This window comes from Sus scrofa, chromosome 9 (assembly GCF_054392235.1).
Source record: "Sus scrofa isolate SSC_HxYL_T2T_F1_AM1 chromosome 9, Sscrofa_HxYL_maternal_Yorkshire_Landrace_v2.0, whole genome shotgun sequence".
Taxonomy (NCBI): Eukaryota; Metazoa; Chordata; class Mammalia; order Artiodactyla; family Suidae; genus Sus; species Sus scrofa.
The window spans coordinates 5833059-5848780 of NC_139391.1; the positions used below are offsets into that span (position 1 = coordinate 5833059).

The 15722-nt window shown below is 38.6% G+C and overlaps 2 protein-coding genes across 2 annotated transcripts; one reads left to right on the forward strand and one right to left on the reverse strand.

Annotated features, from left to right (window-relative positions):
- Positions 1 to 1696: 1696 nt before the first annotated feature.
- Positions 1697 to 2641, reverse strand: LOC100517357 (olfactory receptor 52B4-like). The gene has a single exon (XM_003129582.3). It carries the CDS (start codon positions 2639 to 2641, stop codon positions 1697 to 1699), a length of 945 nt encoding a protein of 314 aa, XP_003129630.3.
- Positions 2642 to 10999: 8358 nt separating this feature from the next.
- On the forward strand, positions 11000 to 11953 carry LOC110255388 (olfactory receptor 52B4-like). The gene has a single exon (XM_084978230.1). The coding sequence runs from the start codon at positions 11009 to 11011 to the stop codon at positions 11951 to 11953; it is 945 nt and encodes a 314-aa protein (XP_084834356.1). The 5' UTR covers positions 11000 to 11008.
- The last annotated feature ends 3769 nt before the right edge of the window (positions 11954 to 15722 follow it).

The following is a 15722-nucleotide window of genomic DNA, read 5'->3' on the forward strand; positions in this document are numbered from 1 at the left end:
TAAGAAGAAAAAACTATGGGGTAATATGCCACTATGTTCTCTTCAGGAGAAGCAATGAAATCGTTGATGGAAACTGTAGGTAGTTAACAAATATTGCAGAAAGGACCACATTCATCCTGACAGGATTAGTGGAGTGAAAAAAGTCTGGAAATTCCTGATATTCCTAAAAATTATGATTGTTTGTGCTTCGGGGGGAACGTGTAGCTGTAAGAAGCATTCTATACAAGGTAATTAAGACACTAATTAATGCTCTGTCTTGTTGGTATGATGGAAATAATGTATCACAAGAGAAAAATAGAATGCTGAGTCAAAATTTATTAGGTTCAGAAGTATAATCTTTAAAAACCCTAAGGTAAGTTAGTCCCTTTATTTTGTGTATATTCTTGATTCCAGTAAGACTCAAAAGAAAGTATCTTATTTTGCATTTTGTGTGTGTATGTGTGTGTAACATGTGTTATGTATATGTATATATGCTAATTTAAATTGGAGAATCCTTAAAATCCAAAATTAAATGAATCTCAAAATGGGGTGATGAAAAAAATCTGTGACTACTTTTTGTATTCAGACGAAAATGGTAGAAATAATACATCCTAGTAGCCCAAAGGCATACATATTTATTATCTTTAGTCTAAATGTTATTAGTTTCTTACTTTTATGTTGTCAATATGATCACTAATCAGTTGCTGAAATTTTTGTTTTGGGTGTGACATAGTAGGACATGGCATTTAAATGTTTCCATCATGGAAACTAGAAGACAAATAAATTTCAAAAATTATATATTATGCCATCAAAGAACTAGAACAGTAAAAAAAGATTAGACGAATAAAACTTCAGGAGACAGGCAAGCCATTCAGAAGCAAACTGTCAATTGCCAAGCACTCTTTCCCCTAGCAACTATTTGCTAATTCTGGGTGTAGGCTAAGGATCAGTCTTGGCCCAGGAAGAAGGCTTCTCCTGGAGGAAAGTGAAGCCAGCAGAGCTTTTAGAGGCTACATAGGACTGCAATAAAAATTTCAAAACTTGGAGACCTCAAATGCATAGCTCTTTTTTCCTATGGGACAGGTGCTGAATACTGTGGCTGCACTAAATGCTGGTGTCTAAACCAGGAGATCTAAAAGGCCATATGAAATCCGTTGCATTCCTATGATTCCTAAGTCAGAAAACCTTACCAGCAGGAGTGGGTGTAACTAACTGTATTCTAACCTCTCATTTTCTGTCATTTTTTGCTTTTGAGGCTACAAAACATGAAATCTGAAAAGCTAAGTTAAAAGATCTCTAGAAGGAAAAAGTGAGTCTTCCACAGTTATTTTTAAGATTGAGGAGAAAAAGGTCTTCCAGGATCTTAGTTTAAATCGCTGGTTAGTTCTGTCCTAGAAATAAGAGCATAAAAGACAAAGACAGAATGTGACTAAACTGCTGAAACCTGGTCTTATCACGGGGTAGAGTGATCAGCTGCTCACCTTATCTGAACCACAGAAGACAGAAAAACACTTGTGATGGAAGATAATATTATTTGTAGCCTCTAATAGATTTTTTTATTAGCATAGTAGTCTAAAACTAAGAAATGCTTGATGTAAAAAGAAGAAAAACTTTATGATCAGTGATCAAGAAAAGAAAAGCAGACTGATGCTAAAGCTTACCTCAAGCCCAGGGAGAATTTTTGAGAAAAGCACAACGTTAATTTCCATCAGCACCTTCATGTCTGCCTTGTAAAGAACACGTGAACCACCTGGTCCCTGATCTGTTTGGTCCTGATCCCATAAATGATGGGGTTCAGCATAGGTGGGGCCAGAATATAGACATTGGCCAGCAGAACATGAACGTGGGGTGAGATGTGACGTCCAAACCGCTGAGTGAGGACTGAGAAGATGCCAGGTGCGTAGAAGAGAATGATGACACACACGTGGGAGCCACATGTGTTGAGAGCTTTGTGGCGAGCATCTCGGGAAGGGGTGTGGAAGACAGCACGGAGAATCAGCACATAAGACATAAAAATGAGCACAACATCTACAACCAGAGTTGACATTAGGACGAAAAACCCATACCAGATATTCACACGTATGTCATCACAGGAAACACGAGCCAAGACAATGTGCTTACAAGCAGTGTTAGAAAGGATGTTACTTTTGCAGAAGGTCAGTCTCTTCAGAAGAAATATTATGGGGAATATTGTACCAAAACTTCTCAGAAAGACAGTCACTCCAGTTTTCCCTACCAGTGCATGTGTAAGGACAGTGGTGTATCTCAGAGGGTAGCATATGGCAACGTAGCGGTCAAACGCCATTACCAGCAAGATGCCTGACTCATAGATGAAGGTGGAAGAGAGGAAAAACACCTGTGTGATGCAGCGATCCAGGGAGATGTCCCCAGCACGGAACCAGAAGATGGCCAGGGCCTGAGGGACTGTGCAGGTGGACAGGACCAGGTCGGCCCCGGCCAGCATGCACAGGAACAGGAACATGGGTTCATGCAGGCTGCGCCTCGTGAGGATGAGGAAGATGAGCAGACTGTTCCCAAGCAGGGCGGTGACGTAGGAAAGGAAGAAGGGGATGGAAATCCACAGGTGCTGGTCCTCAAGGCCGGGGATGCCCAGCAAGTAGAAGACGGTGTGGCTGACCCCAGTGCGGTTAAAGGCAGTCATGTCCACTAGGACTCCACCGTCTATGTGCAGAGATAGGGGGGGAAAATGCAGATTATATTTGAAGATTTTCTTTGGTATCATCAGCACTTTGGCACCTTCCTGATCCCATTCAGTTCAGAAGATGCCATGGCTATGTTATACAGAAAGATGAAGAAGTTTATTCTCGAAATGAGATCTTAATCACAAAAACAATATAGATACTTATGTAACCAAGAAAACTAAATTATTAAGTTAATATCTCAGGTGTGCAAAATAAAACTAATATAGTAAAAAAAAAGGAGGAAGCAATTATTTCTCTATCTGTGAAGATTTTGAAGTACATAGCTGAAGTACCTCTTGAAGATAGTATAATATTCCAATAGGAAGGTAGAATGGCAAAGAGAGTTTTTCTTATGAGAGGCACAGAATAGAGCTAAGGAGCTCAAGAAATAAAGTCTGGTTCAAAGGTAACCTTCCATGTACTAGAGGAGTTGGTTGCCTAATCCAGCATCACTCTGAGAAACCTCTCCAATGCCTCACGCAGGTTTTCACAGTCTTGATCCAGATGCCTTTAGCATCCCGCTTTGTTCTGCTAAGAGAACTTTCTCTATTCAGGGAGCTTCTCACCATCTGCCTGACACGTCTTTCCCTCAGTTTGTTTTTCTCCTGCTTTCACAGGGAGTCTAGTATCAGAGTACCTATCTCATAGACAGGAGCATATCTGATTATCTGGCAACAGATGGTGAACTTTCTGTGGTTTGTGTGATATCCTTTGTGCATTTCAGAACCTAGCACGCTGAGGCATAGTGTAAGACTTCAAAACCTCTAGCAATTTAATGCAATAACAAATAACAAATGTTGCATGGGTGGGATGATTAGATCAGGGCAGGAAGTCATGAATAAGCCCCTGAATAAATACCTGGGATGTTTACAGGAATCAGGATCTGGGGCCAATCCATGGACTCAGGTCCCTCAAACCCAGTGTTCCCACACTCTCCCTCCATTACAGCACTTTCTGTTCTGGAACATTCTATAATTGTGACGCAGGCCCAGTGGTGTACTGCTAAACTGGCTCATCCAAAAAATAAGTTGGAGCTCCTGCTGTGGCACAGCAGGTTAAGGATCTGCCTGCAGCAGCTCAGGTCACTGTGGAGGCACAGGGTTTGATCCACAGCCCAGCACAGTAGGTTAAGGATCTGGTGTTGCTGTAGCTGTGGTGTTGGTCACAGCTGTGGCTCAGATTTGATCCCTCACATGGGAACTTCCATATGCCCTGGGTGGGGCAAAAATAAATAAATAAGGATAAATAAAATAAAATGAAGTAAAGTAATATAAAAGGCCTATTACATAGTGTTTGCCAATTTCTATGATGTATATACTGCTCTGTTCTCTCCAATTGGGTCTATTTCATACCAGAGAAAGGTCCTAATATTTTCAGCCTAGGTTAGGACCCATAACAACTATTCAGGAGCACGTTTTCCCCTGAAATTTCTCCCCACAGCAATGCAATTTCACTCACCTTCTTCATATGGCGTTCTCACGAGCTACACACCACAGGACTTTCAGAGCGATGGGAACCAAGGGTCTGAGATATTATGCATTTGCCTGAAGGCCTCAGGGACAACATTACCCCAGGGAGTGTACACATAGAGCCGTCCTTTCAACAACTGTCCATTTGGGTCACATCATTACGGCTCTCCAACCCTGTTCATACCACCCTGCGCCCACAGCGTCATTCCTGGACAGGTGGGCCCATGTGGTTTTCCCAATTAATAAACAGTATTACTACACAAATATTCCCGTTTCCCTTTTAATGGGCATTATCAAATATTGATTCTATTTTTACTCAGCACGTCATTTGAAATTAACATATAAATTATTTTTAAACTGAGTATAATAAATATATTCCTTCAAAGTTTAGACAAACTTGAAATTCGATGTATGCCATATGTTTAAAGACATTTAAGCTTTAGAGTTTATAATAATGATGTTTTAAATATTTACATAAGAATATTTTAATATCTTATTTAAATCTACCTGTGTGAGCCAAGGTCAACTGTAAAAACATTCTGTATCATCTTTTTCTTTTGCTACTAAGTTACCTATGTTCAATTTTCTTATTCGGTAAAGTTCCTCTTGATAAAATTATCTCCTCCTTTTTACAGTATGTTCATATATTTTAATTTGTATTTAGCTAATCAAAGTAAATAGTAAATATTTGTAAAGGAAAAACAGTTTACATTTATGAAGGATTTTTATGTTTGTATAGGGTAATAAAACTGCAGAATTCTAGTCAAAATGATTTAAGAAGCTGATTCAGAAGAACTCTCCTCCCACTTAAATTAGAGAGGAGCTTGATAAAAATTATTTTGTTGTTGTTTTTGACGAGTTCTCCTTTCATTATAAAAAAAATGTCCACTCATTGATGGAAGCTGATGGTTAATGTAACCTACTAGTCAAATCGCCTAGGTCACAAGACCCAGATATCTGGTCAAACAATGGTCTGGATGCTGCTGTTAAGATATTTTTCAGATGCAATTAACATTTTTTTAATTTATTTTTTATCATTATTTCCCCCATACACAATTAACATTGACTTTGGGCAAAACACATTACTCTCCACAATGTGGGTGAGTCTCATGGAGCCAGCTGAAGATCTTAAGAAAAAGCAGACTAAAGTCCTGGCTATAGTGAATAGTGCTAGTATGAACACACGGTGCATATACCTTTTTGAGTTTTGGAGTTCCCACTGCCACACAGTGAGATTGGGAGCACCAAGACGCAGGTTTAATCTCCAGGTAGACACACTGGGTTAAAAAGGACCCAGCATTGCTGCTGCAGCAGCTTAGGTCCCAACTGTCACTCAGAGCTGACCTCTGGCCCAGGAACTCCATATGCTGTAGGGAGGCTAAAAAAGAAAAAGAGAGAGAGAGAAGAAATTCCCCCAAATATGTTTTGCTTATTCTTTCTGTGAGTTGGTAATAAATCTTTCACTACCCTCATGTCACAGAAAGATTCTCCTTGTTTTCTTCTAAAGGCTTTATGGTTTATATCTTTATGTTTAGATCTATGGTCATTCTTGAATTAATTTTTAGGAACAGTGTAATTTAAGAATAGAAATCTATTTGTTTCCATAGAGATATGCAGTTTTACTAGAACCATTTTTTAATTTGACTCTTCATTATTAATTGGATTGTTTTGTCAGAGGTATTGAAAAACCAAATGTCCCTATAATTGAGTTTCCAGTTCTTGGATCTATGTTCTATTCTATTCCATTTATGTTTTGTCTGTTTTTTATGTTAGTACCACACTACTGAAGCTTTATAGTAAATATTTATTTCTGGTAGAGTAGCTTCTTTAACATTGTTCTTCTTTTCCAAATGGCTTTAGCTATTCAAGTTCTTTTGCCTTTCGATAACAAAGTTTAGAATCAATTTATAAATCTGCTTCTAAAAATGCTGCTAGGAATATAATTGCAGTTGCATTGAATCTATAAATTCAATTCTGGATATACCTGGAATCAATAATATTGAGTCTTCCAATCCACTGACATGAAGTATCTCATCTTTTATATAGGTCTGCTTTGATTTTTCTCAGCGATGTTTTGTAGTTTTCTGTATGAAGACCCTGAACTTGTTAAACTGGTTCGTAGATATTTAATGGAGGCACTGATTCTGTAGTAAATGATATACTTCTTAATTTAATTTTATGGTTACTTGATACTCATATAGAAGAATACAATTTATTTATGTATTTTAAACCACATTCTATGACATGGCTGAATTCAAGTATTAGTTTTGATAGTTTTCTCATATTAAAAAATAAAACTCATTACTTTGGTTTCTAGAATATGAAAACTTCATTTTAAATTTGCCAAATTGTCTTTGGGAGTATTCCTTCTTCTTCAACCTTTTGAAAAAGTTTAAGGAGGATGGGTACCGGATCCTCTTTGTATGTTTGATAGAATTTGCCTGTGAAGCCCATCTGGTCCTGGACTTTAATTTGTAGGGAGTGATTTTATGACATCTTCAATTTCATTTCTAGTGACCACTTGGTCTGTTTCTCCTTGATTCAGTTTTGGCAGGCAGTAAGATTCTAGAAAATTGTCCATTTCTTACAGATTGTCAAATTTGTTGGCACATAGTTGTTCATAGTATTCTCTTATGGTTTTTTGTATTTCTGCAGAATCTGTTGTGATTTCCCCTTTTTCATTTATAATTTTGTTTATTTGGGTTCTTTCTCTCCTCTTTTTAGTGAGTCTGGCCAGGGGTTTGTCAATTTTTTTTTACCTTTTGGAAGAACCAGCTCGTACTTTTATTAATTTTCTCTATTGTTTTTTGAATCTCTATTTTATTGATTTCTTCTTTGATCTTTAGAATTTCCTTCCTTCTGCTGACTTTAGGTCTTTTGTGTTCTTCTTTTTCTAATTCATTTAGGTGGAGGGTTAAAGTCAATTTGGGATATTTCTTCTTTTTTGAGGAAGGCAAAGACATTCTATGATGCCACCATGACCCTCACTCCAAAACCAGACAAAGATAACACCAAAAAAGGAAACTATCAGCCAATATCGTTGATGAATATAGATGGAAAAATTCTCAACAAAATCTTAACCAACCAAATCCAATAACATATCAAAAAAAATTATACACCGTGACCAGGTGGGGTTCATCCCAGGTTCACAAGGATGGTTCAACATACGCAAATCAATCAATGCCATACACCGTATTAACAAAAGAAAAGTCAAAAATCATATGATCATCTCAAGAGACGCAGAAAAAGCATTTGACAAAGTTCAACATCCATTCATGATCAAGACCCTCACCAAAATGGGTATAGAGGGAACATTCCTGAACATAATCAAAGCCATTTATGATAAACTCACAGCAAATATAATACTCAATGGAGAAAAACTGAAAGCCTTCTCATGCAAATCTGGAACAAGACAGGGATGCCCACTCTCACCACTGCTCTTCAACATAGTTTTGGAAGTCCTAGCCACAGCAATTAGACAAACCAAAGAAATAAATGGCATCCATATAGGAAGAGAAGAAATCAAACTGTCACTGTATGCAGATGACATGATACTATACCTAGAAAACCCTAAGGACTCAACCCCAAAACTCCTTGAACTGATTCATAAATTCAGCAAAGTAGCAGGATATAAGATTAACATTCAGAAGTCAGTTGCATTTCTGTATACCAGCAATGAAATATTAGAAAAGGAATACAAAAATACAATACTTTTTAAAATTTCACCTCACAAAATCAAATACCTTGGAATAAACCTGACCAAAGAGGTAAAGGACCTCTATGCCGAGAACTATAAAATTTTAATCAAAAAATCAAAGATGACATAAAGAAATGGAAAGATATTCCATGTTCCTGGATTGGAAAAATCAGTATTGTAAAAATGGCCATACCACCCAAAGCAATCTACAGATTCAATGCAATCCCTATCAAATTACCCATGACATTTTTCACAGAACTAGAACAAACAATCCAAACATTTATATGGAACCACAAAAGACCCAGAATCGCCAAAGCAATCCTGAGAAACAAAAACCAAGCAGGAGACATAACTCTCCCAGACTTCAAGAAATACTACAAAGCCACAGTCATCAAAACAGTGTGGTACTGGTATCAAAACAGACAGACAGACCAATGGAACAGAATAGAGAATCCGGAAATAAACCCTGACACCTATGGTCAATTAATCTTTGACAAGGGAGGCAAGAACATCAAATGGGAAAAAGAAAGTCTATTCAGCAAGCATTGCTGGGAAACCTGGACAGCTGCATGCAAAGCAATGAAACTAGAACACACCCTCACACCATGCACAAAAATAAACTCCAAATGGCTGAAAGACTTAAATATACGACAGGACACCATCCAACTCCTAGAAGAAAACATAGGCAAAACACTCTCTGACATCAACATCATGAATATTTTCTCAGGTCAGTCTCCCAAAGCAATAGAAATGAGAGCAAAAATAAACCCGTGGGACCTCATCAAACTGAAAAGCTTTTGCACAGCAAAGGAAACCAAAAAAAAAAAAAAAAAAAAAAAAAGAAAAAAGAAAAAAGAAAAGGACAACTTACAGAATGGGAGAAAACAGTTTCAAATGATGCAACGGACAAGGGCTTAATCTCTAGAATACATAAGCAACTTATACAACTCAACAGCAAAAAAACCAATCAACCAATGGAAAAATGGGCAAAAGACCTGAATAGACATTTCTCCAAAGAAGATATACAGATGGCCAGCAAACACACGAAAAAATGCTCAACAATGCTGATTATTAGAGAAATGCAAATCAAAATTACTATGAGATACCACCTCACACCAGTCAGAATGGCCATCATTAATAAATCCACAAATAACAAGTGCTGGAGGGGCTGTGGAGAAAAGGGAACCCTCCTGCACTGCTGGTGGGAATGTCAACTGGTACAGCCACTATGGAGAACAGTTTGGAGATACCTTAGAAATCTATCCATAGAACTTCCATATGACCCCACAATCCCACTCTTGGGCATCTATCCGGACAAAACTCTATTTAAAAGAGACACATGCACCTGCATGTTCATTGCAGCACTATTCACAATAGCCAAGACATGGAAATAACCCAAATGTCCATCGACAGATGATTGGATTAGGAAGATGTGGTATATATACACAATGGAATACTCCTCAGCCATAAAAAGAATGACATAATGCCATTTGCAGCAACATGGATGGAACTAGAGAATCTCATCCTGAGTGAAATGAGTCAGAAAGACAAAGACAAATACCATATGATATCACTTATAACTGGAATCTAATATCCAGCACAAATGAACATCTCCACAAAAAAGAAAATCATGGACTTGGAGAATAAACTTGTAGCTGCCCGACGGGAGAGGGAGGGAGTGGGAGGGATCAGGAGCTTGGGGTTATCAGATACAACTTAGAATAGATTTACAAGGAGATTCTGCTGAGTAGCATTGAGAACTACGTCTAGATACTCATATTGCAACAGAACAAAGAGTGAAAAAAATGTATACATGTAAGAGTAACTTGATCCCCATGCTGTACATCAGGAAAAAAAAAATAAAAAAATAAATTTGCCAAAATTTAAAATAAATAAATTTATCAAAATTACAAAGAAAACGCTTTAGGAATAAATATTTTTATAGTGTCTCAGGAGTTCCCTTGTGGCACAATGGGTTAAGGATCTGGCACTGTCATTGCAGCAGCTTGGGTCTATGCTCTGGTGCAGGTTTGAACTCTGGCCTGGGAACTTCCACATGCCCTGAGCACAGACCAAAAAAAAAAAAAAATTCTTCTAAGTGTCTCAATGTCTGATAGTCATTTTATTTCTGCTGTTTAAGACAAGATTAATAGTTACTAATTCTCATTAAAATGGAAAGAGGAATGTTTAGTGTAATGATGTAAACTATTTATTGGAAATAAGATATGTGCACACCCTGTCTGGGGATGGCATTGTGGAGGAGCGGTTGGTGTTGACAGACACAGAGAAGCATAACTTGACCCACGTGTAGCCACAGAGGGGGCACACTGGGAATGCAGCTCTAAATCTGGGTTCCCTGGGGTAGCAGCTTGCCCTGGAGTCTTCAGGCAAAAACGCATAAAATTCTCTGCTTCCTGACACCCAATACCTAGAGTCCTCCTTGATGCATCCACTTCTAGGCTTTGAAGACTGCAGGTGAAGCAGGTAAGTTATTTATCGTTGCGGTGTAAACTTGTGGGGGGTAGGGAAGGAGAGGGCTCCATCCAGACTAGAGGACTGAGGGACCTAAAGTAGACATTTGAAAATATTAAGACTTACTTTTGTCTAGCATTAAGGAAGCAGAGGGACATCTGATGCTCTCAATTTAAAAACTCCTAGTGCTTGACTTGGAAAGCATCCAAGCTCCTTAACTTGTAATCACAGCCAAAACACTTCTATCTTTTTACCTTTGCATAATAGATGTAATCACACAACCACAGGATTGAAAACTGTAAAAAATCCATTACATATTTGTATGACAACAGTCTATCCTTAAAGTCTCAAATGACTTCATCTCATTCACCACCTAATTTACCTCCATCCAATGACATCCTACAGCCAAATAGACTGAATTACTCATTTCCATCAGGTTCCTACAATAGGGTTTTTTTTTTTTTTGGTACCATTAATATATTTCCTTAACATATTATATTGGGTAGCTATTTAAGTGTCCATCTTCTCTGTAAGATTGTTACTTCATTTTTTAAAAAAGAGATAATATCTTATTCATTTTTTCATGTTATATTGTTCCCGGCTCAATATATGGAAAAGAATCAGGTAAGCTTGGAATATTTCAACTGTGTCTGTAAACAGGAAGTCAGGTCAAGGTCCTATGTCTAGGTATGCTTTCCTTTAACCGCACTGGGGTCAGCCACACCGTCTTCTACTTGCTGGGCATCCCCGGCCTTGAGGACCAGCACCTGTGGATTTCCATCCCCTTCTTCATTTCCTACGTCATCGCGCTGCTTGGGAACAGCCTGCTCATCTTCATCATCCTCACGAGGCGCAGCCTGCATGAACCCATGTTCCTGTTCCTGTGCATGCTGGCCGGGGCCGACCTGGTCCTGTCCACCTGCACAGTCCCTCAGGCCCTGGCCATCTTCTGGTTCCGTGCTGGGGAGATCTCCCTGGATCGCTGCATTACCCAAGTATTCTTCCTCTCTTCCACCTTCATCTATGAGTCAGGCATCCTGCTGGTGATGGCGTTTGACCGCTATGTTGCCATATGCGACCCTCTGAGATACACCACTATTCTGACACCCCCGCTGATTAGGAAGATTGGAGTAACTATCTTTCTGAGAAGTTATTGTACAGTTTTTCCTGTAATATTTCTTATGAAAAGACTGACTTTTTGTAAAAATTACATCCTCCCTAACACTGCTTGTAAGCACATTGTCCTGGCGAAAATTTCCTGTAACGATATCCGACTGAACATTTGGTATGGCTTTTTTGTCCTAATGTCAACTTTGGTCTTAGATGTTGTGCTAATTTTTGTTTCATATATGCTGATTCTCCGTGCCGTCTTCCACATGCCATCCCGAGATGCTCGTCACAAAGCGCTCAGCACGTGTGGCTCCCACGTCTGCATCATCATCCTCTTTTACGGACCCGGGATCTTCTCAGTCCTCACGCAGCGGTTTGGACACCACATCCCACTCCATATTCACGTTCTGCTGGCCAATGTCTATATTCTCATTCCACCTATGTTAAATCCCATCATTTATGGGGTTAAGACCAAGCAGATTTGGGACCTGCTGGTTCATTTGCTCTTTCCAAGGCAAAAATGACTATAATAATTGAAATTAGCCTTGTACTTTCCTCAGGAATTCTCGCCATGCTTGAGGTTAGCTTTTGTATCAAGATACAGAGAGGTGCAATGGAAATACTAGTTAAATAACTCCATGTCTTGTTATCTTGGAGCAATTGTGTCAGGAACGTGTATGTAGATATTTCTTCCAAAGCCTTTAATAAGTCATTAGAAATCAGTGTCTTTGGGATCTGAGTTCATTTTCTCATTCATAGAATTCAGAACTAGATTAGTTCACCTCCCACTGCTAGACTAGAGGTTAGTGTGTAATGACCAGGAGGCAGTGGCTTTTCCTGGATAATTTGTAAACTATTCTTTACTGGGTTATTCTAGGCTTCAAATGGCTGCATTTGTTTTATTCTTTCATTCAGACATTTTTCCAGCCATTTGCCCCTATGTTATATCTATCTTCGTAATTTTTTTAGACAATTACAAAATTCATCTATATCTTAAAATTCATATATAGTCACCACTGACATAACATTAGCATAAATTCATGAGCATATTTATAAATATATTTTTATTCTCTTAAAACATGAAACAGCAAAAGTTTATTAATGCTTGTTTTATTTATATTATCAATTGTTTGGAAGAAAATATTCAACATGAGACCAAATGCAGTACAAACACGTAAGAGTCTACTAAGCAAGTATCAAATAAAAAACACACTGATATATGCAGAGGTGTGGACAAGACGGCCAAGTTGGAAGACCTTGAGCTCACCTACTCTGAGGAGCACACCAAAATTACAACTCTTTACAGAACAACTATCAATGAGAATGACCTGAAGACTAGCAGAAAACATTCTTCACAACTAAAAAGGAAGAACCACAACAAGATCAGTAGGAGGGGCAGAAACATAATATAGTCAAGACCCACACCCCCAGGTAGTTGGCCCCAACCACCAACTGGTTAGAACCATTCCAGGGAACACCCAGGCCAAGCAGCCAGCCATATAAGGGTCACAGCATTGCCTACCAGTGGACTGGCACAAGCCCTGGTTTCCCAAGAACCCCCCAAGCAGCAACCCCAGGAACCAGCCCTACCCACTGCCAGGGTGGCACCAACACAGCATATCATTTGGACCCTGTAGCCAGCTGTGCAAGGACTCTGCCCACCCACCAACAGGCACAACCAGCCCCAGGACTCCCTTTGTGCCAGGACCAGGAAGACAACTGCCTTTGCACAAACGCAGTTTGGCAGTCAACCAGGCCACGTGCCAGCCCGCCTATGAATGCACCCACAGCATTTGGCCTCACCATTAGAGAAGGACCCAGGCAGCCCACATGCCTGTGTCCAGAAGACCAGATGGGAGTATGCTGCTGTGCCCCACAAGACACCTCCTACATAACAATACTTCGCCAAGATCGAAACACATAGCCGACCTACCTAATACATAGAAATGAAAACAGAAAATTAGAATGAGGTGACAGAAGAATAGGTTCCAAACAAAAACAAAATAAAACCCCCAAAGGAGAATTAAGCCAAAGGGATATAAGCAATTTACCCAACAAAGAGCTCAAGGTCATGATCGTAAAGATGCTCCCAACAGTGGAAGAGGGTTCTCTTTTCTCCACACACTTCCCAATATTTATTCCTTGTAGACTTTTTGATAACAGCCAGTTTGACTCGTGTGAGGTGACACATCATTGTAGTTTTGACCTGCATTTCTCTAAATGTCCATCGACAGAGATAAAGAAGATGTGGTACATATATACAATGGAATATTATCCTGTCATAAAAAAGAAATAATGCCATTTGCAGCAACATGGATGGACCTAGAGATTATCATACTGAGTGAAGTAAGTCAGACAGAGACAAATAAATATCATATGATATCACATATGTGGAATCTAATAAAAAAAATATAAAATGTTTTTGTTTAAAAAAACAGAAACAAACTCACAGTTTTCAAAACCAATCTTACGGTTACCATAGGTGAAACTGTTGCAGGGAGGGAAGAATTGGGAGGGTAGGAATAACATATACACACTATTGTATAAAATAGATGATTAATGAGAACCTACTATAAAGCACAGGCAAACCTACTCAATAGTTTGTAATAACTTACATGGAAAAAAAGAATGGATATATGTACATGTAAGATTAATTCACTTTGCTGTACACTTGAAACTAATACAATGTTATGAAGCAACTATACCCCAATAAATTAAATTTTATTTTTATTTCTTGCTTTTTAGGGCCACACCTGCAGCATATGGAGGTTCCCAGGCTAGTGGCTGAATGAGAGCTACAGCTGCCGGCCTACAGCACAGTCACTACAACACCAGGTCTTAGCTGAATCTCTGACCTATGCTGCAGCTTGCAGCAACTCCAGATTCTTAACCCACTGACTGAGACCACATCCTCAAGGATCCTAGCTGGGTTCATTAACCACTGAGCTATGACTGGAACTCTCAATAAAATTAAATTAAAAAAAAACTCTACTTAAAAGAGACACATGCACCAGCATGTTCATTGCAGCCCTATTTACAATAGCCAGGACATGGAAACAATCCAAATGTCCATCGACAGATGATTGGATTCGGAAGAGGTGGTATATATACACAATGGAATACTACTCAGCCATAAAAAAGAATGACATAATGCCATTTGCAGCAACATGGATGGAACTAGAGAATCTCATACTGAGTGAAATGAGTCAGAAAAACAAAGACAAATACCATATGATATCACTTATAACTGGAATCTAATATCCAGCACAAATGAACATCTCCACAAAAAAGAAAATCATGGACTTGGAAAACAGACTTGTGGCTGCCTGATGGGAGAGGGAGGGAGTGGGAGGGATCGGGAGCTTGGGCTTATCAGACACAACTTAGATTTATAAGGAGATCCTGCTGAGTAGCATTGAGAACTATGTCTAGATACTCATACTGCAACAGAACAAAGGGTGGGGGAAAAAATGTATACATGTAAGGATAACTTGATCCCCTTGCTGTACAGTGGGAAAAAATTAAAAAAATAAAACAGTGGATTAGATGATACAGAAGAACAGATCAGCAAGCCTGTTGCCAGAGAAGAAGCAGGGGCAAAATAAATGAGGGGGATTAAGAGGTGGAAACCTCCAGTTATAAAATAAATAAGCCACAGTGGTTTACCATGCAACAAAAGTAAGATGGTCAATAATAATGCAATAATGGCATGGAGACAAGTTACTAGATATATCAGGATGATCATTTCGTAATATATGCAAATGTCAAATCAATATGTATTGAACCTGAAACTAACATAATATTGTACCTCGGCAATATTTCAATTTAAAAAAAAAAAAGAAGAGACTTGAAAGTTTTCTGTTGCTCCTCTGAATATAATGTACCTTTCACATCTAACTTCTTTTAAGATTATTTTTTGTCTTTTTGTTTATTTAGAACAATTATTATATGCCTGTGGTTTGCTCTGTATGCATCTTCTTGGGATTTTTCTGAGTTTAATAAATGTGGAAAATTATAACTTTCATTATTTTTTAAGTCTCTTAGCAATTATCTTCTTGAATATTATTTCCACCCCAATTTCTCTCTTCTCTGGTGGAGACCACAGTTATTCTTCTCTATATTTCAAATGTGTCTATTATGTGTCTTCTACTTACTTTTTTTTTGGCCATCCTCTTTGTCCCCCTCTCACTTCAGGGTCTGTCATTTGTATTACTCTATCTTCTGGTTCACTGATCCTTTCTTCTCTTTTTTAAAATCTGTTGTGTATGCCCACCCATCGAATGGTTATTTCCA